Raw genomic sequence first — 24382 nt, forward strand, 5'->3', positions numbered from 1 at the left:
CACGGAACGGAGCTGAGCCAGAGATACCTTCGGAAAGATCCCCGAGTATTCCGGCGTGAAGTTGCCTTCTTCCTCGATATGCTTCTTGAGCGCTTCGGGGACCGACTTGGTCACGTGATAACCGGTGGTGTGTTCACGGTGCGGGCGGGTTCCACGATGGTACTGTACCACTCGCGAATCGTCATTGCAACCACGTTCACGGCGGGCTCAATCGTCGTCCGAAAGTCGTCAGTAGCTGTTTCCGGGGAAAGGCCAACAACCGCAGTATACTCCGTGGCAGTCGAATTTCGGCGTCCTCTGTCCTCCCTGGGTCCGACGAGTGCTTCTGTGGCGGTAGTAGTCGCTACGGCAGATCTCTCCGCCTCGTCAGGGCCACGAGTGGGGGTGCCAGCAGCCGCGGAATCGCTACCTTCCTCCTCCGCCAAGGTAATGACCATCGCATTGATGAACAGGTGTGCCAACGCCACTTCGCTACGCCCGTCCATCGGCAATGCGGCCGCGGCGCCCGCTCGCTCCGCCGCCGCCGCTGCTCCTGCACCACCGCGTACCGCCGTACGCAACGCCAGCCACTCGCGCTGCCACGCACTTGCGTCCGCTGCCACTCGACCCGGCGCCGCCAAGGTCGCCAGTCGCTCCAAATGTGAACCTAACGCAGCCCGCGCACCCACCTCTGCCCCCGGCCGCTCACCCACCTCCGCTAACAACACTAGGTACGGCTTGCACGATACGTACCACTGCAATAACCTCTCCACGTTCTTCACACGCACAAACGCCGGACAGTTCCCGATCGAGTGCCCGTTCAGCCGCACGTCCACCGTCACCGACTCCAACTGCCCCAACTTAGGCAGGTCCACGTCCTCGCACGTCCGCCAGCTGTTCAGCAACTCCAACTGCTGCAGCGACAATTCCACCTTGAACCGCACCACCGCCGTCGGATCGATGCACAACTGTCCGCTGCCGGCACCGGAATTCGCCCCCACCCCCGTGCCCCCGTTGTCCGCCTTGGCGCTCCCGTTATCCGCCTTCGCGCCTGTGTTTTCCTTATCCGGCAGTCCCGCGTTCGAGTCCCGCATGGTGCCCGGGCGCGTGTCCGATCCGTCGTCCGGGGCGAGAAGAGTGGCGTTGCTGCTGAGGTAGACGTCTAGGAGGCTGGTGCGATAGTACTCGCGACTGACTTGTACGCCGCGACGGTCGCGGAGGACGGGACGGAGAGTGTTGATACGGTCGGGACGGACGGCGAGGTAGTCGGCCTTGAATTTGCGATAAAGAGCGGGAGAGAGTTTATGGTCTCGTGCTTCGCGCCAGTTGCGCAGGCAGCGGCGGACGGCTTGGTGCACATCGGGCGCAAAGCAAGCCTGGGCGAGGGTCCCCAGTCCTTCGACAAGCGAGGCGCCGGGGTCAGGTGCAGCCGAGCGGAAGAAGAGTTTGAAGGGTGATCCCACCACGTCGAGTCCATTCGCTTTTACGTGCAACGCATATGCGCCTGGGTCTTGCACCGTCGCACGCACCACGTACTGGCCCTGCTGCACGTACTGACAGCTCCAACGCACATCGCGATACGGCTCGCACTTGTTCACCGACAACGTGCGTTCGCCCAACACACCGGCGTCACTCAATAGCTCGTACTCACGCACCCAGGACAATCGCTGCGACGGATCGCGCATGGCCGCTTCCACACCCGTCGAGAGCAAGAGAAAGACCAACACGATCTGCACACGATCCGACAACACCACACGGTTCGCAGCATCCATGACCGTAACCATGAACACGCACGGCTCGCCCGCCGTGCCGTCTTCCAAGCCACTCACGATGCAACACTGCGCATTCACCACCCCATCCACCACCACGTCCACGACCGTCGCCGGCGCCGCGCCTCTGTCCAACGTCGCTTCGGCACCCAACCGGGCGCGTGCAAGGGCTTCTTTGCGAGCACTCTCGCGCAACTCCTCGACCGAAATCGCTCCAGCCCAACCGTCGTCTCCGGCCCAACCCGGGGGGGCATCCTCCACCCCCACCCCCGCCGCCCCGAGCCAGTTTTCAGTTTCGGGTTCTGAATCGGTGAGGCAAGGCCGGCGTTTAGGCAAATAGCGCAGACTAGGCTCAGGACCGGGTTCGAAGATCGCGAGGTCGCGCAGCTCAGGTCTAGCAAGAGTGGGTGCGTCCAATTTGAGTAGAGCTGCGTAGCCCGCCCGGCGACAGACGGAGTAGACGAGCGGGATAGTTGTGGGCGCATAGTGGAACCGTAGAATGCCTTCCGCACGTGTGCGGAACAAGTCTTCTTCACTTAGAACCTCCTCCCGCACCCGTCGGTGACGGGTGAATCCCATCTGAGCCTCCTTCAGCGCTGCCGCCGGCAAGCCGTTAAACAACGCTGGTCGCAAACTAGCGGCGACGGCATCGCAGAAACGATCCATTGCGTCGCAGAAAAAGGGGTCACGATCGACATCATTAAGCGGCGCCCGACGCGGGGTGTGTTGTACCAATAAACGCGCTTGACCCTGACTGCGCCCGCCAGCGTAGAAGACCACCTCGTCAGTCGCACTCAAGGTGTAGACGAGGGCATCGTAGACCGAGGCGGCCGTGCTCTGTTCGAGGTCAGTCGGCTGTCCGGAGACGGGGTCACGCGCGGGCAAACTGATCCAGCAAACATGCGGCGCAACCTCGCGTCCTGTGAAGAGCAGCGCCACGTGCAGCGCCCCGTCCGCCTCCTCAGGGTCGTGCAGCACGAACATGCGGCCTCCCACGTCGGCGCCGGGCTCGCCGAAACGCACATAGAACTGGTCTCGCCGCCGCTCGACTTCATGCCGTACAAGACATCGCGCCGGACAATTTTCGACATAATCCAGCAACAAAGCCCATGTCTTTTCGCTTCCCACCATGTTCAACGCCGCCTTAGTCGACAGGCAACAGGCTATAACTGCGTCGTAGGCACCTGGCAACGAAAGTAACGCGTCATTCAACGTCACTTCCGACAACCGCCGCACAGGCGTATACGGCCGGAAGGCCTCCCACAACGCTGGGTAATCCGCCAGCCGCGGCCACTCGAAATTCACGCGATTGCTGACCGGTGGAATCGCATTCAGATTCAACGTATCCACGAACCCTGACAACATCACCGTCGTCCCTCCCAAACCTTTCACCTTTAAATCCAAGTCCCGCAACTCCAAGGTAACCAAACCGTGACGCTCCAATGGCAACTGCACACGACCCATTATCTCGATACCCGCCGCAAACCCAGACTGCCACGGAGTCACCGTTGGCATCTCCCCCACATCCACGGAGTCACTGTCTGAGATGGTGTTCCCGCTGGCGGGCGCAGGACCGCCGCCGTCCGGAGTGGATCCGTTTTTTTCGTCCTCGTAGTCGTCGTGAACCTTCAGCAGCCATGCAGTCAGATCCTGCAGCCCCGGGTCAATGTCAATCGCAAAGAGCATCTCCCGATAGGCAACCGCCGCCTCGCTCTCCGTTTCATACGTCAAAGGGTCTGAGATCACTGCGTTCACAAAACAAACTTCTTCTTACTCAAACATGTGCAGCGCCGGCCAAAAGCCAACGAAAGCGTCCGACTCCGACTGAACGACCACACCTCGATGGGATCTTCATGCGGGGCCGTCACGCAAATGGCGAATTTCGATCGAGAACTGAATATTGACCTGCTTGGTGTTTCGCAGATGGACGTGATCAATATGGTGCCCACGAAAAACTAAAAGAGGAACTCAGATGGAGATCACGCGATTACGTACTCCGATGACGTCCCGCACTCCTCCCGCATCAACCGCTAACGTCAAAGGGGCAAGGATGTCATTATTCATAAGATTCGGGCAGGGCGCACACGTGTGCGCGAATTAAATTTATCGGCATTGTTCCGCGATATCGGTCTGGAAAGACCTTATAATCGCTGACTAAGAGCATTAATCTCATTAAGAGGTTCGAGGCTTCTCACCACGATGTTCGCTACAAGTTCGTCTGTATATGCGCCAACGGGGGCATTCGCGAATGGGTGCATTAGCCGAGTGACGCATACGGTTGGCGAATCCTATTCGGTGGTGGGCGTGGTTTTAGAAGTGTTGCGTATACGATGCGGGCACGACGGCGGGGTGGCTGCCGTAGGAGACTAGATGGCGGGGTGCGTAGTTATGGTGTTTGCCGTACGCAGGGAACCAAGTCCTGGCGGACTCAACATTGGCGTTATGGCGTCTGCGGCCATGGTGGCCTTGGCCGTTGGTGTAGACTCCTCCTCCAGAGTAGGTATTTCCGTGATACGTAGGTCCGTGGTAGGTTTCATAGGCCTCCTCGGGATAGAAGCGAGAGGCACGTCCGTTGGTCCGGGGGTAGGAGACCCCGTGGTCGTAGCCGACGGTGGTGGGTCTGGCATGCGTCGAGTGATAATGGGCTTGCGGCACGCGGAGGTCTTCACCCAACGAAGGGTTGAAGTGCTGTTCCAAGTGTCGCATGTGAGGCCATGGAACGTTCACGGGGTATTCTTCTACTTCTACTTGGCCGTTATCGTATAGAGGCGCGTCCACCAGCTTGGGTATGTAAATGTCGAAGGGCACCACCTTCGGCACCCAGACATCTGACGGGACATTGTACGCCTCGGTGGACACAGTAATGGAAGGCTCAAACATCTGCGCCACGGGCACCGTCTGGGAACTATGCTGGTAGTACGGAACCGGCACGTCGTCATACACTCGATGTGGTCGATATATCTCCTGCACGTCTCCGGATGGCACACTGACACACTTCTCGATCACCCGCTTCTCCACTTGTGGCACGTACTCCACAAACTGTTGGGGTATGTCTATGTACTGATCCTTCGGCCTGTAAATTACGTTCTCTCTAACATCATCAGTCTAAAATGCGACCCATTCTGGCCCGGTCTGCTCAGCACACATCCCTCTCTGCTTATCACCGCCCCCCTTGTGGTCATTACATAGATTGGTTTATCCTTGAATTCGATCTTGGGGACGTGGACATCCTTGTATTGAACCTGGACTTGCGGCACCCTTTTCTGTACTTTAACCACTTTCGGAACTCGGACTTCTCTCACCACTTGCTGTTTGACGGGTACCTCGACATATCTCACCATTTTTTTCTGATATGGACGAGTCAATTCAAGTCACGTTCTTTAGCAAATCGCCTTTCAGGACTCAGTTAACGGATAACCGTCTGAAATCAAGATTTACGCCACCATTGGAAATAGCACACGTGTGCGGCGGTCCGAAACATGTGATTTGCTGCGATACTCTGGGTCGTATTCATTTAATTGGCCCGAATAGGGTCTTCTACCAGGACCCTGATGCCCCTCAAATACCAGTTGATCGATCTCAGCAAATAGAGCATGGTATATTATATAGCGTTCAGGCATGTGTACAGACGTCGACGATCGTTAGGGCAGAAATGGTATACAATAAACATCCCCAGCTGGCGTTAAGGAATACTCTAGTTCTATTCCCAATAACAGAAGGAAAGTTGTTGATTCAACTATACAGTTTTGTACCGCCACTGAACTCTTTATTTCGAGCGGCTATGACGGCAAAGGACGTCTCCACCAAGCCACAATCAACACATTCACCTCTGGCTTTACTTGTGGAACACGACCTACCCCATAAACCAGGGATATCGTCAATTGCAGTAAACTCCAACGCAGATGTGGTCTGCATCGGCTACGAATCTGGTGAAGTTACCCGCTTCACGGGTAACCCGTACGCCGGACAGAAATATAAACAGCAAGCAAATCTTAAGTCCGTCGGAGGGGGCCGAATCACCAACATCGTTTTCGGAGAGATCGAGATAACCTCTCAGGGAAGCGGCCCGACCAGTGGTGGCCCGACCAATGGTGGCCCGACCAATGGTGGCCCGACCAATGGTGGCCCGATCACCTTTAGCGGTGGTCCGCTTTTTGGTGGTGGTGGTGGCCAGACATCGGGCGTGACTTCTGGGTCGAAAGAGGAGAGCTGTACTTTGATTGAATTCATATCAACCAGGAATGTATTGTATGCTTACTGTAATGGCCACCTTTTATGGCAGGACAAAGATCTTGGTTGTGAAAAGGACTGCATGACTTGGAACTTTGGTCACTTGCTCGTAGCCAAGACCGAAGGATTGTACATGGTGGACGCCGAACAAGGAAACCTGTCTTGTATCCCATTCGGACACGGCGCGTATGGTCGTATTTACTCGGATGTTAGTCGTACCAATCCGGATGCCGGTAGACCTCCTCACTCTATCAAGATGATTCGGAAGGACACAGTGTGTGTTGTGTTGAAAGATGACCCTGGTTATGCCGTATTAGTGCTGAATACGCAGAGCAGACTTATCACCTTTGCGGACTACTTCAGCAACGTACATGCCGTCACGCCAGCCCTCGACCACGTCATGATTCTCACGTCGAAAACCATCATCAAAAACACAGTCGCTGCAGCAAATAGGTCGGAGAACCCGGATGACGTTTCGGAAGGTTACTGGATAACGGAGTACCCGCTTGAAACCAAGATTTCCGTCCTGGTCCGAAAGCATTTATGGAAGCAGGCGGTGTACTTCTCCGCCGAGAGCCCGAATCTGGCCAAGCTAGTGGTTCGTCTCCAGTTCCTCACCATTTTCAATGAAGATCTTTCCATAGAGGACCTGTGCTCGGGCAGACCTCCCGAAGAATTAGTCGCCGCCAACAGTGGCCATGCGGCCACGAGTGGTGCAGAATCAGCCGGTCATCCCGCAAGCAACTCGACCCCGCAAAAGGGCGGGCAGACACGTGCGGCAGTGCAGCTGGACTTGGGCCAGAATGCGTTTGGTCTCAAAAACGGTCTGGAGCAGCTGGAGCGTGCCATGGACATTTTTGAGACTAGTGCGCGGAAGAACGGCTTTAATTATCTCAGTCCGAAATTCGTCCTGAACGTGCTCCTGGCCTCCAATCTTCTGGGCACCTGTCCGAACTGGAAATACGTGCTGCGACGCTTCATAAAGATTTGCATTGAACACATCCACTTGGCAGACGAAACGCACGTGCGCTTACTCGTACAACTATATGCTGAATACCATGAACTACAATGGGCGACCGACAAGGTCATTACCGTACTTACTGATCAACCAGAAGTAGCAGAACAATGTTTCCTCAATCCGCAATCCGCAAATCAGGAAACCACTGTGGCCGCCGAATATGACATAGTTAACGCTGACTCTAAGCTGATTGGGGCTTTCAGAGCCATCAAAGCTCTCGACCAGCTCGCTACCTTCCGTAACTGCACACACCAAATCCATTGGCCAAACTGCACACCAGGCCATTGGCCAAACTGCACACTGGGCCAGGGACTCTAGCTCCGTGTGTGCACACACTTTCTTCCGCAGGATCGCCGACATTGCTGGCGTCGTATTACTTCTTGATGGGCGATTACGGTAATTGGGCAGCGTGTATATGCGACCACCTGCCTCAGGTCATCTACGGCTTCGTCGTGAGCAACTCAATTACAATGAAATCCAAGGTTGAGGTATTGAGAAACGTCAGCTTCAGAGACGTGCACTTGCAGGAAATATTCGTTAAGAACATTTGGCCTCAAATTCACGATCTAGACACTCGAACGCAGCTTCTGAACCACATCAGTAGGAAGGACGTTTCCCACCACAGGGAGATTGATCACAACGGGGAGATTGATCACAACGGGGAGATTGCCACAATGGGGAGATTGCCACAACGGGGAGATTGCCACAACGGGGAGATTGCTGAAGGAGGGATCAGAGGACGGGAGACAGGAAATGGGGAGATGTTTTTTTAGAGACTTGTTGTTATAACATTGAGCTCAGCAATAGCTTGCCAGGAGCCCTATCATTAGAGTGTGACACTCTACGAAGTTTGTAACATTTTGACTATGTAAGCTCCAGGTCGTGGCATCTGTCACTCCATTACTGCAGAGGGAATCTCCCTCACCTGCATACCTGCCATCTCACTTGCTTCACTGACGTTAATCACCTCTCTGCTTCACTGACGTTAATCACCTCTCTGCTTCACTGACGTTAATCACCTATCTGCTTCACTGACGTTACGACGTGCACTAACCGACGTGCATTAACCGACGTGCACTAACCGCCGGGTGTACGATGCTGTTGTAGGGAATACTATGTGAGACTTGCGAAGGAAGATGAGTACGACGCAGTGGATCGAATGACGTACCGAGGGTATATGCGGACGTTGAAAGAGTTGAATGACTCGGAGTCGGTGTATACTCGGTCGAGTAGTTACGTGTGCACAGCGAAGGGGAGTGCTGGCATGCGTTCGAATGACGCGATGACGTTTGTATGCGTGGAGCGGAGCGAGAAGATGTCGCTGCTAAAGTCGATATTCCATCGTTCGGTCTCACCACAACAGAGGAACATGTTCGAGAGCGCGGAGACAGGGGTGCAGGCCGGACTAAGGGAGTTACGGGCGGAATATGACGAACAGGCATTGAAGAACACGGACAGTCCCGGTTCGAGCGCAGATACCACGACCGCAGATAGCGGCTCTAGTCATGGTCGGCGTGCGTCTTCGCAAACACGTTTGTCCGGGTTTGGGTTACCGGCGAAACATCGCGACAAGGTGCCCGCACCGCCGACTTTGGAGGAGATGCGCGAACGCTCGGCGGGTCTAATTGCCGCAGAGGTCACGCCCGAAGAGATGGATGAGTACCGCCGCATTGACACTCTGTCCGATGAGACACAATTCCGGGCGATTAAAGCTGGAGTCCGTACACGACTCATGCGCCAGCAGGGACCAAAGGACGGACTCTACGACGCGAACGAGTGGCGAAGTCTCGCCTCGCCACTTACCGGACATGTCTTCGGCACCCACCAAACCCTGGCTGACTCTGAGCTGCCGCCACCAATGCCGTCGGGCAACGGTCAGGCGTCACCGCGCAAGGGCAGGACCCATGTCGGTCGCAAAGAAGGCCAAGAGCCGCCCCGAAAAGGTGGTCAGGCCGGAGGTCAGGCCGGAGGTCATGCCGGAGGTCAGGCCGGAGGTCATGCCGGAGGTCAGGCCGGAGGTCAGATCTCAGCCCGGAAGTGGAAGAGTCGGGCGAAGTTCAATCCCACTGCGTTTAGCACGGCCGTGGCAGCCATGCCGGATGACGTCTCGAGGCTGCAGGCCACGCACCGGTGTAGTGTGTCTTCCACGGCCACCCTCGAAGACGACGCCTTCGACCCACACTCGCTGACGGCGGGGCCGTGTCCCATGCGGTTGCTCGACTATGACCCGAGTCGAGGCGTGAGCGCGTACAAGAAACCGCGAGCCATTCCGCTTGAGGTCTCGGTCACGGCGGACGGCGCACAATCGGTCTTCCAATCGCCCTACCAGTCGGCGTACCAGTCTCCCTTGATCGGTACTGCTCGAGGTGGTGCCGGTAGTGCTCGCGCTGCAGGTAGCGGGAGTACGACCGTGACTGGGTTGGACAACAGCGGGATCTTTACAGACCCGGACCCGAACGACTCGTTCTTCCGGAAGTTGGTGCACCGAGACCGATCGGAGAAGCCGAAGGTGGAGCGGATTGTAGGGTGCGTGACATATGCGCCGTACGAGTCGGGGTGGGCGGTGGTGAGTGAGTGCAATGAAGTAGAAATCCGTCTGCTGTGCGTTACGGCCATGCGTGGTGTCGCCGGGTTGTTGCTCGACCATTGCGTCAGGATTGCGGATGAAGAAAAACGGTCGAACGTGCATGTTTTGGTCGGGGCTGCAAACAAGGCCGCACACCTACTCTATGTGCGACATGGTTTCCGACGTAATGCAAAACTCGATAAAGTCGACCCCAAGACGCAACAAGAACTCAAGTGCTTCTCCTTCCCTCTCGGTCACGCCGTCCCTCTCGAACTACAGGACATCAAACCTGTCGTCGCCGACCCGGAAACGACACCTAAAAGTCCGCATCGCGTCAGAGCCATCCAACACCTCAACGGCGTCATGCCCAAACGCCGCGCCCTGGCTGTCCAGCAACTCGACTTCAAGAGCGAATTCGTCGTCTTCAAGGGCGTGTAAACAGGCAAGAGATGATCAGATGAGATGATGCAAACGAAGACACGAGCAAACGAAGATACAGCGACAAGACATGACAGCCGAGGGCGTTGTTTACGGGAACTTGCTTAGATTATAATGGGAATGTACAGGGCAGCGCTTGCTGACCAAATGTTTTGTGCAACAATGTACAGATTACCCAACGGGTACCTGTAACCTACAGGGTGCAGTTTACCTGACGGGTACTATTTGCTCCACGGGTACGATGTACCGCAGGGGTACAATGTATACAGGGAACACCTTTCCAGCTACTTGGAACCAGGACGGGAACTTCCATGCCAGTTTCTGGTTATGAGCTACCACGTAATTGCACTTGCAGTCTGTGGGTGCACTTGCACAGACATCTATGAGTGCCCGCACGGAACGCTTGCTGTGTGCGGCGACTCATGCGCACACTGCCGTCGTGGTCTTTTAAGAAGGCCGTGTCTGTAGTGCGCAATGTGTGTCACTCGCGGCGCGTGAGGGCGTATCAGCGAAGTCGTGACGCTAGGTACTTTTTTAAATTTGATGCGAATATTGTTAGGCTTGTTAAGTGTTGCTTATGCATCGGTTGTCCGTTATGGTTCTCATATAAGTCTAATTCACGTGCAATCGGACCATCTTTTGAACAGCTTGACCAAGATCCAGTGGGCGCATGGCGGTCAAATCGTTACCGGGATTTCGAAGGGGTCCGACAACGAAGTCGTCGGCTCTGCAACCTGGATAGTTAGAGCACCCGTCAAAAACACGGCCACTCTCTCTGCCAAGAAGCTACCCTACTTCACCACTCAACCGTAGGCTCCTGCACCTGCCGCCTTTCGCGTTTGCACACGGGCGGATGAATGGTAGGTTATGACAATATCAACTTGTTGCTAGAGGGGTGCCGAAGGAGAGTAAAGATGTCTTTGCTGCGAAACCAGCAGGCACGCCAATACGGTGCGGGGATGAAGTCAAAATGGAGCATGCGGAATCCGGCTTGATCCTAAGTGTGCTTGACCAGAAGTCACAAATAACTCGCGGACTGGAAGTCGTCGGGCTCTCAGCTGATGACCGCGATGACACCTTTGTTGTGGAATGTGCTCAGGACCATTGGGATACTAAGGCCCCGGTAAAGTTCCGTCTGAACGGCGAGTACCTCAGCTCCGATTCAAAAGCAATGTAAAAAGTAGCACAAGAAGAGAACACTCGGGGCAGGAAAAGAACTCGACCATTCGCGGGGCCATTGGGAACTTATACACGACACGGCATGCGACGGTTTTGTATGTTTAGACACAGTTGTGTACGATGCCCAATGCGCGGTCAGGCGGAGGTTTCAATGCAAGGGCACAATGAGCGGCGTTCTTCCTGGAACACGATGCATGTAAGCACCACACACACCGTGAGGCTCATTCTGCTACGACATCCCGGAAGTCACGCCGCTTCTTCAGATTCTAGAAATCAACAATTCCATGAGTGACGGCATCATGGACGACGAAGACGATGACTCGGGCTACAGGGATGAACTATAGCCAGACGCGGGGTTGGAACCCAGAGCGGGCGCCGGGACCAGAAGCGTCCGGACGAGAAGTGGGCAGACTGGGAGTTGGGATCCAATTTAAATTAGGTCGTTTTAATCGAGGCGTTTTTATGTGGTTGTGTGATGAGCCAGAACTTCGACCACACGTCCCAAATCTACCGACGGATTATTGATGAGACTATTACTGGCGCATGTCGCCTACAGAGCGAGGCTGTGTTACGAGAATTACGTCAAGTAGGCGAGCAGAAAGTTACGCACGCGTGTCACAAAAGTTGCACACGTGTGTGTGCGTTGCACACGTGTGTTTATTGCAGAAATGGTTGGCCAAGTTAGCTGAGCGGATCCAGGAGATGCCTGCGAAGCGCGTGGAGGCGGACTTGCAGCGGATCAGCGAGGCGAACCGCACGGCGAGTCGCCAAGTGAAGCAAGTGAAGAAGGAAGTGCCGGACATGTTGGACACAGGTCTTGCGGCGCCTATACCGCAGCTGCAACCCGTTGTCGGCGCCGGCGTCTGGGACACAGCCTTGACGTACGCGAGTTTCAATGAGTCGACGGCAGCGGGAGGCGCCGCCACTACCACGACTGCTGCAAAGATGCCGGCTCCGGAGCTCCACCAAGCACCAAGGAAGCTGCCTCCGGAGCAGGGGGCGGACACGACCACGACTGCAGTGGGCGGTGCCGGATCCGCGGTCAGTGGAGCCAATGGCAGCGGAGCCATTGGCGGTGGAGCCAGTGGCATTGGAACCAGTGGCGTTGGTGAAGGGGTTAGTGAAGGGGGTGGTGAGGAGGAAGACGACGGGTGGGGCGAGTGGGAGGACCCGGCGGCTTTGGAGGCGAAGCCGAAAGCGCCAGCGGCGCCAGTGGCGGTGGAGGTAGTGGAGGTGGTCGAGGAGGTGGACCCGAGCATTCCACAAGACGCAGACTTCGCCGCCAAGTTGCGAACGCAGTACGGTGGCGGTGCCTACGGGGACGGCGAAGATCCAGACGAGGTGAATTCAGACCTGGACGAAGTGAAGACGCTTTCCGATGAAGAGCCCGTCGCACACGATGTCATCATCGGGCAGTGCGAGGAACTGGTTCGCCCTGGTGCGAGGAAGGCGCAAATGCAAGGCACATGGGAGATTCGAGTTAAAAATGGGATCGCCAGCGTCAACGGCCAGGAATTCATGTTTGACACACTCGAGGCCACCCTTGAGTTCTGAGCGCGATGACAGCACGGGCTCAATGGTGGCACCCAGGTGATATGCGGCGTCTCCGGTCGGGGGGTCGTCTAGATCGAGGTCTAAGTCTAGTCTTCGATTTGTTCGTGGGGTCCATTTGGTCGTGGGGTCCATTTGGTCGTGGGGTCCATTTGGTCGTGGGGTCCATTTGGTCGTGGGGCCGTCGAAACGACGACCAAATGGGTCGTCGTTTCTGTGTCTATAAAACTCGTGTGAGTAACGTGGCCGGCTAGTAGTCATCGCCACGACTGATGATTTCTTTGCATGTGGGTCTGAGGATGAATGTATGTTCCATTTGCGAGGTGTAGGATCCTTCGGTGTCGGAGAGGGGTGGGTAGGGGTTGACGATTCCAGCTTGTTCGAGTCCCTTGAGATGTAGGAGGTGTCTGGGTGCGCCAGCATCGTCTAGCCAGCGTCTGCAGAAGGCGAGTGTTCCGAAGTTTTTTTGTATGAGGTTTAGAAGAGGCTTAGCGCTGGCTTGTCGAAGTTGTGCTTTCTTGTGTCCATGTGCGTAGTCGTAATCGAGCATATAGTGGCTGCATGCGCCGACTTCATCTACGAAGCCTCGTCCGGTGGAGGCGAAGGTTTCTATGGCGTAAACTTCGCCTTCTTCCATGCGGTCGCGGTCGTCGCATGCGACGATGGGTACGGACTTGCCGGCATGTATACGATAGGGTTCGATGCTGTGTCCACTGAGGTTGCGAATTGGTTTGATGGCGAGTGTCTTGCCCCCTTCCTCCATCTCGTAGCTTCGGATAACTTCCTCAATAACACCCCCGAGCTCTCCTAACTGCACGTCAATGCCTGCGTGCTTCAGACCCGTGTTGGTAGCATCCTGGGTGGCCTGGATTAAGGGATCGAACTTAGAATCAAAAGCTACGGTCCACGCTGAGTCCACCAATCGGCCGCCAACATGCACACCAAAGTCAACCTTCATGATATCACCCTGGCCAAGCACAACCGGGTCTTCCGAGTAGTTGGGTGTGTAGTGGGCTGCACAATTATTCAAACTCACACCCGTCGGGAAGGCCCAGCCGGCCTGCAGACCCTGAGCGCTAATGAGTTGTCGACTCTTCGCCTCCAATGTCTGCGCGATCTCCAACGTTGTTACACCCGGACGAATCACGCTATGCATAAAACGCCGAGTCTGTCGGTGAGCCTCCGCTGCACGACGTAAGTCGTCATAATGAACCGTCGCCAACCGGTCACGCTCACGATACTCCTCACCACTCATACGTTCGGCACCATGATTACCATATTCCATCACCTCCGCCACAGGGAATGAACCCTTCTCAAATAAACGATCCACTGGGTACTCAAACGCCGCCGTCTGACCCGAACCCTGCACCTCCTTACAGTCTCCCAAACGACGGAAACACGAATTCTCAACCGCCGGCAACATATGGTCAAACGTCACCGGGGGCAACTCCGCATCCACCGCCTTCGAAGGCGAACCTGACACACTCTTACCCGCAGCTGCTGCCTTGCCCTTAGCCTTGCCCGACTTCTTCGGCGCCATTTATTTCGTAAATAACCTGCCACACATGGGGGCGTGACCTACCCTCAAACTGTAACCTACCCCGACCAATTTGATGGTCAGCTTAGTTGCCAACCTGGTTGCCAACTTGGTTGCCAACCTGGTTGCCAACTTGGTTGCTGCACGACGATACCATCAGATCCACCTACATATGGGACAGGTCTGCGTCGCTGCTTAGTCGACTACCGAGTCCGTTGCAGTCGGCGTAGTATGAGCGCAAGGCGCAGTCCACGTGCAGCAAATGTGTGCGGCTGAACGGGCGCAACACATTGTCAAAGTTGTTCCATGCCACATGACAAAAAGAGCAAGGGACCGAAACGGGCAGTTCATCGCGACGAAATAGTGGGAGAGGGTGGGAGAGGAGCGGGGCTTCCACAGGCCGGCTGAAGATGTCGAACCACGCCGACTGGAACTCGTTGCTCGGGTCGTCCAAGAGGAGTTGGGCAGGCACGATGGCTACGGACGAAAGGATACGCTGCAGCCACAACTTCCGCCCATTCGAATGGAAGGGCTCAGTCGAATGCAACCGCTCAGCCGAACGGAGGCGAATGCTGCGCAAGAGAGAGGGTCTTACAAGAGGCTGCAGAAAGTCCACCACGGCCTGTCCCAGTCGTGAACTGGTGGCTCCATTAATGCCTCCACATGAACGGCTTCCTACGCCGGCGTCGTCGTTGGCTTTCAAAAAGTCCTCCACAGCAGGTGAAACTTCCTGCTGTCCGAAAATAGAAACCTGGCGACCCCCACGGGCTACCTGTTGGCTATCTTTACGGAGATCTGGAGGCGGTCGGAACACGATCTCCGCAAACCAAAACGCTCGAAGGCGGGCCGTAACCAAGGCTTCATGGTAGGCCTGGGATCGCGTCCTGGCCGCTATGAGCAACACAAACAGCTCGATTAGGCTTCTTTCAGAATCCACAGCCATGTCGAAATAGGTACCATGCCTCTTCATGTTGGCTTTCAGCTGCCAATAACCACTTTGCTTCTGACAGTCAAAAAGATCCTCCAACACATGATCTTCCAACACGTCATTAGACATGATGGGGGCCGTTGAAGGATCCAGGTCACCCGAGTACTGCACCGGCTTCGTCGTTCGCGGGCAATGCTCCGAATCAAAGTTATCTTTCCCAAACAAGTATGCAATCCTAACGCCCAGGACTCTCGTGGAGAAAGCGGCACCGTGGAGCATCGTTACGAATCGCGGAATGAAGATGCATTTATCGTATGCAGCGACAAAAAGTTGTGTTTCGTTGTCCCGGGAGAAGAGATGGAACGTTTGAGGGTGAAACAACAGCGTTGCAGTTTGGTCATTGATCCTAAGGCGGTTAAATACCCAAAGTTGCATTTTTTTGCGCTTTTTATTCTGCTCGCGCGCGCGCGCTTGTCCCAAAAAAATCTTCATGAAGGAGGTTTGCTGAAAGGTTTGATCCAGCTCCATGCTTCTCTCGCTAGTGTGTCCCACGTCAAATATATAGCGCTGTCTAATAGCGCAGAGGTCGGGCAGTCGGCGGCTTCCTTGAGTTTTTGCATTTCGCTTCTAACTTTATTGGGAAGTATGTCAGTAAAATTAAGTAACAAAGAAAGCAACTGGTTTGCAGCCGAGCACCATTTGGGGGTATGCAGGGACGCGACTAACGTTGGAATCTGGGTCAGCTTTTGGTCGGGTAGTCGTAGGCACATCAGTGATCGGTCGTGAATAAGTCCTGCGCAGCCAGTCTTGGGATTAGCAAGGGCCCGCGGAGAGGGCATGATCGCTCTGAAGCCATTTTCATTGAACAATTTTACAATCTGCGTCAAAATAGAGTCTCGGAGCTCCCGTGATTCGGCTCCCACAAACATCTCTTCACCCCGGAGCAAAACATGAGACTGGATTAGATCACTGTCTCCAGCTCGGCCACCTTTAGCTCGGTCATCTTTAGCTTGGTCACCTCCAGTCTGGTCATCTCCGTCTTGTGGGTTGTCGTGGTCATTTCGGCGATGGCTTCGGTTTGCATTTGTAGGGTTCATTTCGCCGAGTCCGTATGCGAGTACTTTGTGCATACATTCGAGAAGGAACTTAGGAGCGCCTCGAGCTCCTGGTGGCATGCGAGTGTATGTGTAGAATTTGGTTGGTCCGCCCGGGCGTTCGACGGTGAAGCCATAGTATTGTTGTTGCTCAGCCACGATTGGGATAGCGTAGGACGCGCCCGGCACCGTGACGCGAGTAAGGAACTGGAATCGGCATGCCCAATTGTGTACGTCCGCGGCAGTCGGTAGTGAAACGTTCCTTAATTCGCCTGTCGCCATCGCGTTTACCAGGGAGAAGTCATGCGTTACGGTCCAGGTGTTGTCCGCGCGTCGCGATAACCGCGGCTTCAACAAGATGTGTGTATCGCGGGCACACACTTCTCGCACCCACCCCATTGCCGTCGCCTGCTCCGCCCAACTAAGGTAAACGTTGTTCGCCGCCGCCGGAACGCGGTAGAACTTGTGGATCGGCTGTTCGCACGGCTTTATCGCGTCGTTGAAACGAACTCCCGCCAACACTCGTCGGTCGCCACCCTCCTCCGCTCCGCCGCCTTCTTCCTCCTCTTGCTCAGTCTCTTCCCCTCGGTCAGCCTCCTCTTTTCGGTCAGCCTCCTCCTGTTCGCGATGGCTGGCTATGGCGACTTGTTCTTTCCGCGACGGGAAAAGGTTCCCAAAACCGACCGCGTCCGCAGCCGGCTCGTCCTTAACCTCCTTGGTCGTCGGCACGACGCGGTTCGCCGGGTTCTGGAACACTTTGTTCAGTGCTAACGGCGGAACGAATGGTCGCCGCGCAGTCGAACGTTCCGTCTCCTGTTCAGTGCCCAAACGCCCACTAGCTAACGGCCCAGACCAGTAACTGCTACCCGCCAAGCCACTCCCACAACTCACCATTTTCGCCGAGTCCGGAGGCGGTCGTCGCGGTCGACTGGTTCGCCGATAGGACTCGAGCGCCGACAGATCTCGAATTAGCCCGCGCCCGCGAGATGTGCTGGATGTCGTCACCTCTCCGACCACTGGCTCGCCGGCCACGGGCCCACCAGCCACGGGCTGGTCACCCTCTGCCACGGACGGGTCTCCGGCCATGGACTGGTTGCTAACCCTGAACTGACTACCCACCACGAACTGGTCACCAGTCATCGGTCGATTGAGCATGGGCCGACTTAACACACGTTGACCAGGTACTGGCAGTGGTTGACCAGGTACTGATTGACTCGGTCCTGGTTCTCCAATGCCGCAGCGTTCGGAGGGTTTCGAGTCTTGTCTTCGCGTTTCAGGTTTGTCTTCTTGGCCAGCGTCCGAACCTTCGGGGGCAGCGCGAGTTTGCAGCGACAAAGGCACAGGTGATAGGGCGCGGAAACCGGGTGCCCGTGGCGGCACCTGCCGCTGTTCAAGTCGCTGCATGGCTCGTCGTTCGGGCGAGAGGTCTTCCGCGGGGCGTCGGGGCTCAGGGGACAGACGACCGGGCAGTCGCTCAGCACGCACTCGTTCAGGGGACAGTCGCTCAGCCTGGGAAAAGTGGCGCGTTTTAGTCTCGTTTTCGACGAGTCGCGAAAGCGAAGAGTCACGGAGCGCACCAGGGAGCGAAACATCGCGCGGAACACGACCACCCACGCCAGCATAGCCACCAGCGTAGCCGCCGGTGCTGTAGCCCACGGCACCGTAGCCCATTGAACTGTACCCCAACGAGCCCAGGTGGTAAGACCGACCTGTGCTCACAGCAGACCCACTCAGACCCGAACCACCGCTGCTACGCCCCGAAGGCAGCGCAGCTTGCGCACTCACCGCAACAGCCTGCAGAGAACCGACCGAGCCGCCGGTCAGCCGCGACCCATTAGTCAACCGCGACCCGTTGGTCAACCGGCTACCAAACTCCGCAGCCGTCAGAGCAGATGTGTACCCCGACACCGGGTTTGATGAATGCCCCGCGGGTCCGTAGCCCCGAGATTGCCCGTAGGCTGAGCCCCCGGGTCCTGAGGTCTCAGGTCTTGAGGCCCCGGTCCCAAGTCCTGAGGTCCCGAATCCTGACGTCCCGGGTAATGAGTTTTCAGGTCCCGAGGTCCCGGGTCCTGGGATCCCGGGTCCTGGGATCCCGGGTCCTTGGGAGTACCGAACGACCGCCGACGGGCTCAGAACAGAGCCAATGCCCCGAGAAGTGCCCGGATAACACACCTCATCTTGGCCACCGGCATTGGCTTGGACGCAAAGCCGCTGGCTCAACAAAGCTGCAGAGGCTGAAGAGGGCTGCAGCGCGGGAGAAGCTTGCTGACCAGCGGAGTATTGATACACAGGGGACTGACTTGAAGCTTGCACAGACCCCCAATTGCTTCGGTTAGTAGCGTAAATACCGGATCGAACAGTCCTGACCGGCGCAGCGTTTCGTTCGGAGTTGTCCGAAGCTGCACGGATCTCCGCAGGGTGTCGTGAGCCGACGTAGATCTGCGGGTCGCTCGCATGTGGCACCCCGCTTCCGACTCCTCCGCCGCTTGTTCCGTACATGGCACCGCCTGGTGCCATGCCGGTAGGCAGAGCATTATTAGAGAGCGCCCCAGAAGCTGACGACGGTGTGGTTGATAGAGGTTGGGCGAAAGGCGACCGGGATGGTGAGGTGGTCCGGTAGGAGCTGAGTCGGTGCACGGATGTGCGTACGGCATTGGGTGACGGAGCGAAGGTAGAGGCAGACTCGAGGCTGGGCGAGGCGTAGGCCGTGGGTCCCGGGGATGCGCGGAGTGTGTCCAGGTCTGCGCCTCGGAAGGGGTCTGACCTGAAAGGGTCAGCGCCTCGGAAAGGGTCAGCGCCTCGGAAGGGGTCCAGGTCGGCGCGGTACTCCGTGCGGCCAGGGGTTGGGTAGCTGCGAAGTTGGACAATATGATCCAGGCTTCGGGGTCTCGGCTTCGTCAGAGCAGAGGGCAACTCGGTCGGCACTACCGCAGTGGGGCAGCGGTGGTGTCCAGCGGTGGCCGGGACCCGACCGGAAACCCGATAATACATTTTTATAAAACGGTCCTCACGCCCAACTCCGTGCCCACCTCCTGCACTTGGCCCCGCAACACCTGAACCTGTGCCCGCAATTGCTCGATCTCGCTCTTCAACAATGCTCGTCGGTCTGAAGTCGCCCCTGAAGTTGTCCCGTTCGCGCCCAAGACTTGACCCGATATTTGACCCGACATCGCCCCGTCCGGTCGTGTGTGCCCTGCCGCCGCCGCCGCCGCAGAACGTGTGCTACGTTCAAGCGAACGGCCGCGGTGCCGCAGTCGGTCCTGGACGTCACTGAGCAGCGCATCCGCACGCGACTCGCTCTTCTTCGTGGGTGAATGCGCTGTGCTCAACGTCTCTTCCGGCAGCATCTCCGTGGCCTCCGCAACCAACCAGGGTGTCGCCTTTGCACCGTCCGCAACCTCGAACTCCTGGAACTCCTCAAACGTGCCCCGTCCACCACCGCGAACGACTCGTCCTGACGGGATACCCGTCAACGTCGTCGAACCCTCCGGTGACGTGTCCACCGCCTCCATCAACCCCGTAGCCGTCAACCCACCGGCCTCGTCCTCCACCATCCCAGCGCCATTGACCCCAAGGCCGTTCACTCCGGCACCGTCTATACCAGCACCGTCTATCCCAGCTCCAGCGCCATCGAGCGTTCGTTGTTGGTGGCGCCGTGTATTGAGCATGCGCAGTTGCGCCCGCAGTTGCTTGACTTCGGTCAGGAAGGTCTGTCTGTCATTTTGTATACTGCGCAAAATTGGATGAACGCACTAGGTACTTACGTCGTAAACAACTTGACCAAAGTTCGGATCATTAGTTCCGTTTCGTTACTACTGCCCTCGGCCGCCGCCGACCGTAGCTCAGAGCCCAGCCCCGACCGTAGTTCAGAGCCCGACCGCAGTTCGGAATTCGGTGCAGAACCGGGTCCAAAACCCAATCCGGATCGTAGCTCCGACGTTAGGTCGAAGCCCGGTCCGGATCGTAGGTCGGGTGCGGCACCGTTGAGTTCACGAACCAGGCGATAAAGGGCGGTCAGGGCAGGTGGCATGGATTCGTTGGAGTCCGTGGAGGACTTGCGGGAGGCAGGGAACTCAGGAGTACGAATGCGGCGTCTGGAGCCGCCGCGTTCGAAAAAGAAGTTGTTTGCGATGTCGCGAACGTCCGCTCTTGCGATGTCTGAGTCTGCTTCGCTGTACACGTCTTCACTACCCGAGTGCAGGTACCGTCGCACGCCTTCCGCAAACGTGTGTGCTGCCGCGTTTCCGCAACAACCCGCCCCACAGCCACGTCCTACGCACGGCTCGCCCTCATCCAACGCCGCCCAGCTCTCAGAACTACTGCAGCACGCGTCCTCATTCGACGTACTATCCACCCACGCACTGTCCACCCATGCGCTGTCCACACAAGAAGAAGCAGCCTGCGCGCGCGCGCCGCGACGCATATGCTGCAGCATCCAACCGCCCGCTGACATCTTGGGCCATCACGGGAAAAGGCACACAACGAGATCGTTACACTAAAAAGCCACATTTGGTGGCGCATACTCTACCTTAACTTCCGAACCGAGGTCCTGCACGTCCCCTCCTTGACTTAACACCTGCTGGTTCCGGGCCACTTGCGAAGCTGGCCCCGACAATGTGATCACTTCATTCCGCACCACCAAACCTTTCTGCACAATCGGCTTCGTCACCTGCACCTCGATCGTCGCCTCAGGTGTCGTAGTCGCTTCTGTCGTCGCCACAAACGTCCCGCCTACCGTAATCGTGTGCGACGGTGCCGGCGTTGTGACCTCGATGTCTTTCAACTGCTCCTCCGGCGCCTCCGTGGTAGTCGTCTCCTCATCCTCCTCAGGCTGGTGGGCGAACTCGTACTTCACCTTCGTAGCCGTACAGTAGCCACGCAACCCGTCGTACTCGAAACCGAACGCACACTGGTGGATAACCGGCACGGTCGTCTTCTTTGCACACTCCAACGGTCCCGAACGACTGTATCCTGGTGGACACACGATCTCCGCCGCTCGCACATGCTGCTTCAGACACTTGTTGCCAACCAACTTGAAACCGGCCGGACAAATAGCGTGCGATGGCAACAACTCCGCCGTGAAACAACGACCCAACTGCAGGTCCTCATAGTACCCGGGCGGACAAGCTTCCGTCGCCGGCTCCGTCACCGTCTCCAAGCACTCCTCGCTGTTCTGCCGCTGACCCGGCGCACAGTAACGCTCCTTGTCCACCTCCAGCGTCCCGATGCACACGATGCTCTGCTGTCCCTCCGAACGCACCGTGCCCACTGGACAACGCGCGCTCGGGGCGACTGAGTCCTTTTTAACGCAGATGCGCTCCTTATCCTGTCCGCCGAAGAACCCAGGCGGACAGGCACGCCGAGGTGCGCCGTACACAATACCCACACACAATTCGCCCTGTCGCACTGTCTCGCTAGGACAAGTGTACAACGCGTCCAGTTGGCGTGTGGTCACGCACAAATTGCCCTGATGCACACTACCCGCGGGACACTTGATCTGTGCAGGGTTCGTTCGTCGAGCAACACACGAATCTTTCGATTCCAACGCAAAGCCGGCGGGACACTCTTTGATGCCCGGCTCCTGCACGTGTTTGACGCAAAGCCGCTTTCCCGCAAAGTGGAAATCCGGCGGACACGCCAGGTTCGGTTGCTTCACCTTAAAGGCGGACCCACACTGTCCGGTCATCGGGTTATAGTATGTTCCTTTGGTGCACTCCGGAATCGGGTCGGCCGTCAGATCGCCTTCACAGTAATTGGTCAAAGGGTTTAGCACCAGCGTCGGGGGACAGCGGAAGAGCGGCGCAGCGCGGTCGTAAAACAAACACAAGTCGCCCGTCAGCTCCTGGCCCGGCGGACAAGACACGTTCACGGGCAACATTTCGCGCAACTGGCAACGACCCAGAACCATTTCCGTTCCGGCGGGACAGTCCACGGCAACAGGCAATCGGACCTCCTTTAGACACTTGCCTTTCACCGGGTGCAAAATGAAGCCGTCTGCGCAGTGTGTCTCCATCGGCGAGCGGGTCACCTTGTCGCATCGCTGCCCGTTAAACTCATAGCCACTGGGACAAGTCAGACTTGGCGCCTCCTTTATCGCCGTTACGCACTTATCATCCACCCATTGCGACCCCGGAGGGCAGGTTTTCAGTGGCGCCGAGGCCAGGTCTCTGACGCAAACACCCCCTTTAGAAATGTCCAAACTGAATCCGTCCTTGCAAATCAGCTGCTTCGCAACCGATGTCTGCTGAATACATTTCCCGTACTGCGGGCTGCCCTCCTGGCACGTGTGGTCGGGCACAGCCGTGCTGTACCCCACGCAAGATCCATCCATACCCCGACTCCACCCCGGCAAACATGTTTTCAGCGCGGGCGCTGTTTCCACCAAAACACAGCTATCTGCCGATTTTTCAAAACCCTCGGGGCAGACACTTTGCGGCTCAGAGTCCACGGTAATTTCTCTAACCCGGTGGCGGGGAACGATCAACCGGTGCTCGTCAATCCTATTTAGGTCTAACCGCAGCTCAGTCCTGCCCGCAGCGTAAGATCGAGTCGCCAGCAGGGCGGAGAGGAGCCCCAGAGTTGTATAACCCATGATGGAGCGTTGTTGAGAGAGGGGTGCACGTTTCGAACAGCTTCGACTTTCCCCAAACGCGTGTGCGCACACGTTTTAAATGGTCATTTGGAACGAAAAATAACATTGGTCTGTTCGCCAGTCGAGATTGAGCCACTGCAGTCCGGATTGTGGTAACTGCAGTCAAGATTGTAGCATCTGCAGAAGATCGCAGAGTTTATAGTTTTCATCCCTCGGCTCCTCTATCCTCAACCCAGGGGATGACAGCGGTGCCCGGAGAATTTGAACCTCTTCTACATTACATTTTATGTATTCATCATCAATTATTATCGTAATGGCCATGGAAGGATCGAACTCTGGGTTTTTCTCAGTGATGATATATAGAGGTGGTTTTTTGATGGACCTTTCTTTTTGGCTATAGCAATTCAAGTTGACGCCGCTGGCGGCGCGGGTAGTAGGCTTCGTTTGGGAGAGTAGAGCCTCGACAGTGAGTTGCTTGGGCTGGTCGAACGCGGTTAGGTTCCCGGTGCTACCGCGTGTACTTCCGTAGTCGCTCGCCCAGGGGGACGTAGCGACGGGTAACTGCACAGAAGGCGACGGAACATGGACTGATGGTGGTTGCACAGAGGCGGATTGCACTAAGGGCGACTGCATAGAGGAGCCCAGTAAAGAGGGCGATTTTTTTGCATATGCTCCCAAGGCCAAGGCAGGCGAGCTGACACTGTGCGCGAAACCTTCCTCTATCAGCAGCTCGTCTACCACAGCCTCCAGATTTTCTATAGCTTCGTTCTGAGACCAGTTCGTCGTCTGAGGGGTTGGCGACGAAGTACTATCTGGCGTCCATGATTTGTTTTGCACGGAGCCACCGTCTGTGCTACCACCTTTACTACTTCGAGACTCCCGCTTATCCCGCTCGGTCCGTCGATAGTTACGGGCCCGTAACTCTTCTTCTCCATGCGCATGTCTACATTCTAAGCCCGCTTCACACGGCAAGCCACGTTTCCAGAATTTGCAAATACCTGTCTTATAGTAATCCGAAGTAGCCCGCAACTCATCCTCGCCGTGCGCATAATCTGAAATGAAACATACTCACCGACGTACGAAAACCTGTGCGCCGTACGAAAACCTGTGCGCCGTACGAAAACCTGTGCGCCGTACGAAAATCTGTGCGCCGTACGAAAATCTGTACACACCATTGCACAGAGTAGGACTTACTGCATTTCGCTCCTTTAAGGCACTTGCCTTGGATCCAGGCCTCACACATCTTCGTCTTTAATAGGTCAAGCGGGGCGCGTAGCTCTGCTTCTCCGTGGGCAAAACTGAACAGGGTATATGGTTTTTGTGGCCAAGTGCTTACCAACAGTTCCTGCTCCTCCGGCATTGCCCGGAAGCAAAAGGGATGCAGAGCTTGGTCTTGTAAAATTGGTCTTTAGGCGGCACCGCCTTCCTTTCATTGTTTTCCATCCGTGTTGATAAAAATCCGTGGATATAAAAAGTCTAATTAGGCGAATGGTCCCGGGGG

General features: G+C 56.5%; 13 protein-coding genes across 13 annotated transcripts; 4 read left to right on the top strand and 9 right to left on the bottom strand.

Moving 5' to 3' along the window:
• Nucleotides 1–110: 110 nt before the first annotated feature.
• On the bottom strand, nt 111–3434 carry GNI_176030 (filamin/ABP280 repeat protein; the record flags this gene model as incomplete). Its single annotated transcript, XM_011135088.1, has 1 exon — nt 111–3434. One exon carries the CDS (start codon nt 3432–3434, stop codon nt 111–113), a length of 3324 nt encoding a protein of 1107 aa, XP_011133390.1.
• A 624-nt stretch (nt 3435–4058) lies between these two features.
• Nucleotides 4059–5089, bottom strand: GNI_176040 (hypothetical protein; the record flags this gene model as incomplete). The annotated part of the gene is made up of 2 exons (XM_011135089.1): nt 4059–4853; nt 4934–5089. The coding sequence occupies 2 exons, from the start codon at nt 5087–5089 to the stop codon at nt 4059–4061; spliced, it is 951 nt and encodes a 316-aa protein (XP_011133391.1).
• Nucleotides 5090–5100: 11 nt separating this feature from the next.
• GNI_176050 (hypothetical protein) lies at nt 5101–7769 on the top strand (the record flags this gene model as incomplete). Its single annotated transcript, XM_011135090.1, has 2 exons — nt 5101–7234; nt 7345–7769. The coding sequence occupies 2 exons, from the start codon at nt 5101–5103 to the stop codon at nt 7767–7769; spliced, it is 2559 nt and encodes an 852-aa protein (XP_011133392.1).
• Nucleotides 7770–8155: 386 nt separating this feature from the next.
• GNI_176060 (GNAT family acetyltransferase) lies at nt 8156–10000 on the top strand (the record flags this gene model as incomplete). The annotated part of the gene is made up of 1 exon (XM_011135091.1): nt 8156–10000. The coding sequence occupies one exon, from the start codon at nt 8156–8158 to the stop codon at nt 9998–10000; it is 1845 nt and encodes a 614-aa protein (XP_011133393.1).
• Nucleotides 10001–10543: 543 nt separating this feature from the next.
• GNI_176070 (hypothetical protein) lies at nt 10544–11177 on the top strand (the record flags this gene model as incomplete). Its single annotated transcript, XM_011135092.1, has 2 exons — nt 10544–10809; nt 10892–11177. 2 exons carry the CDS (start codon nt 10544–10546, stop codon nt 11175–11177), a joined length of 552 nt encoding a protein of 183 aa, XP_011133394.1.
• Nucleotides 11178–11654: 477 nt separating this feature from the next.
• GNI_176080 (hypothetical protein) lies at nt 11655–12733 on the top strand (the record flags this gene model as incomplete). Its single annotated transcript, XM_011135093.1, has 2 exons — nt 11655–11765; nt 11846–12733. The coding sequence occupies 2 exons, from the start codon at nt 11655–11657 to the stop codon at nt 12731–12733; spliced, it is 999 nt and encodes a 332-aa protein (XP_011133395.1).
• A 247-nt stretch (nt 12734–12980) lies between these two features.
• GNI_176090 (methionine aminopeptidase) lies at nt 12981–14270 on the bottom strand (the record flags this gene model as incomplete). Its single annotated transcript, XM_011135094.1, has 1 exon — nt 12981–14270. The coding sequence occupies one exon, from the start codon at nt 14268–14270 to the stop codon at nt 12981–12983; it is 1290 nt and encodes a 429-aa protein (XP_011133396.1).
• A 163-nt stretch (nt 14271–14433) lies between these two features.
• GNI_176100 (hypothetical protein) lies at nt 14434–15630 on the bottom strand (the record flags this gene model as incomplete). The annotated part of the gene is made up of 1 exon (XM_011135095.1): nt 14434–15630. One exon carries the CDS (start codon nt 15628–15630, stop codon nt 14434–14436), a length of 1197 nt encoding a protein of 398 aa, XP_011133397.1.
• A 53-nt stretch (nt 15631–15683) lies between these two features.
• On the bottom strand, nt 15684–19280 carry GNI_176110 (hypothetical protein; the record flags this gene model as incomplete). The annotated part of the gene is made up of 1 exon (XM_011135096.1): nt 15684–19280. The coding sequence occupies one exon, from the start codon at nt 19278–19280 to the stop codon at nt 15684–15686; it is 3597 nt and encodes a 1198-aa protein (XP_011133398.1).
• Nucleotides 19281–19282: 2 nt separating this feature from the next.
• Nucleotides 19283–19843, bottom strand: GNI_176120 (hypothetical protein; the record flags this gene model as incomplete). The annotated part of the gene is made up of 1 exon (XM_011135097.1): nt 19283–19843. The coding sequence occupies one exon, from the start codon at nt 19841–19843 to the stop codon at nt 19283–19285; it is 561 nt and encodes a 186-aa protein (XP_011133399.1).
• Nucleotides 19844–20049: 206 nt separating this feature from the next.
• On the bottom strand, nt 20050–20742 carry GNI_176130 (hypothetical protein; the record flags this gene model as incomplete). The annotated part of the gene is made up of 1 exon (XM_011135098.1): nt 20050–20742. The coding sequence occupies one exon, from the start codon at nt 20740–20742 to the stop codon at nt 20050–20052; it is 693 nt and encodes a 230-aa protein (XP_011133400.1).
• A 42-nt stretch (nt 20743–20784) lies between these two features.
• Nucleotides 20785–22620, bottom strand: GNI_176140 (putative oocyst wall protein; the record flags this gene model as incomplete). The annotated part of the gene is made up of 1 exon (XM_011135099.1): nt 20785–22620. One exon carries the CDS (start codon nt 22618–22620, stop codon nt 20785–20787), a length of 1836 nt encoding a protein of 611 aa, XP_011133401.1.
• A 423-nt stretch (nt 22621–23043) lies between these two features.
• GNI_176150 (hypothetical protein) lies at nt 23044–24324 on the bottom strand (the record flags this gene model as incomplete). The annotated part of the gene is made up of 3 exons (XM_011135100.1): nt 23044–23933; nt 24076–24179; nt 24218–24324. 3 exons carry the CDS (start codon nt 24322–24324, stop codon nt 23044–23046), a joined length of 1101 nt encoding a protein of 366 aa, XP_011133402.1.
• Between the last annotated feature and the right edge of the window lie 58 nt (nt 24325–24382).

This window comes from Gregarina niphandrodes (genome assembly GCF_000223845.1).
Source record: "Gregarina niphandrodes unplaced genomic scaffold scaffold00063, whole genome shotgun sequence".
Lineage (NCBI taxonomy): Eukaryota > Apicomplexa > Conoidasida > Eugregarinorida > Gregarinidae > Gregarina > Gregarina niphandrodes.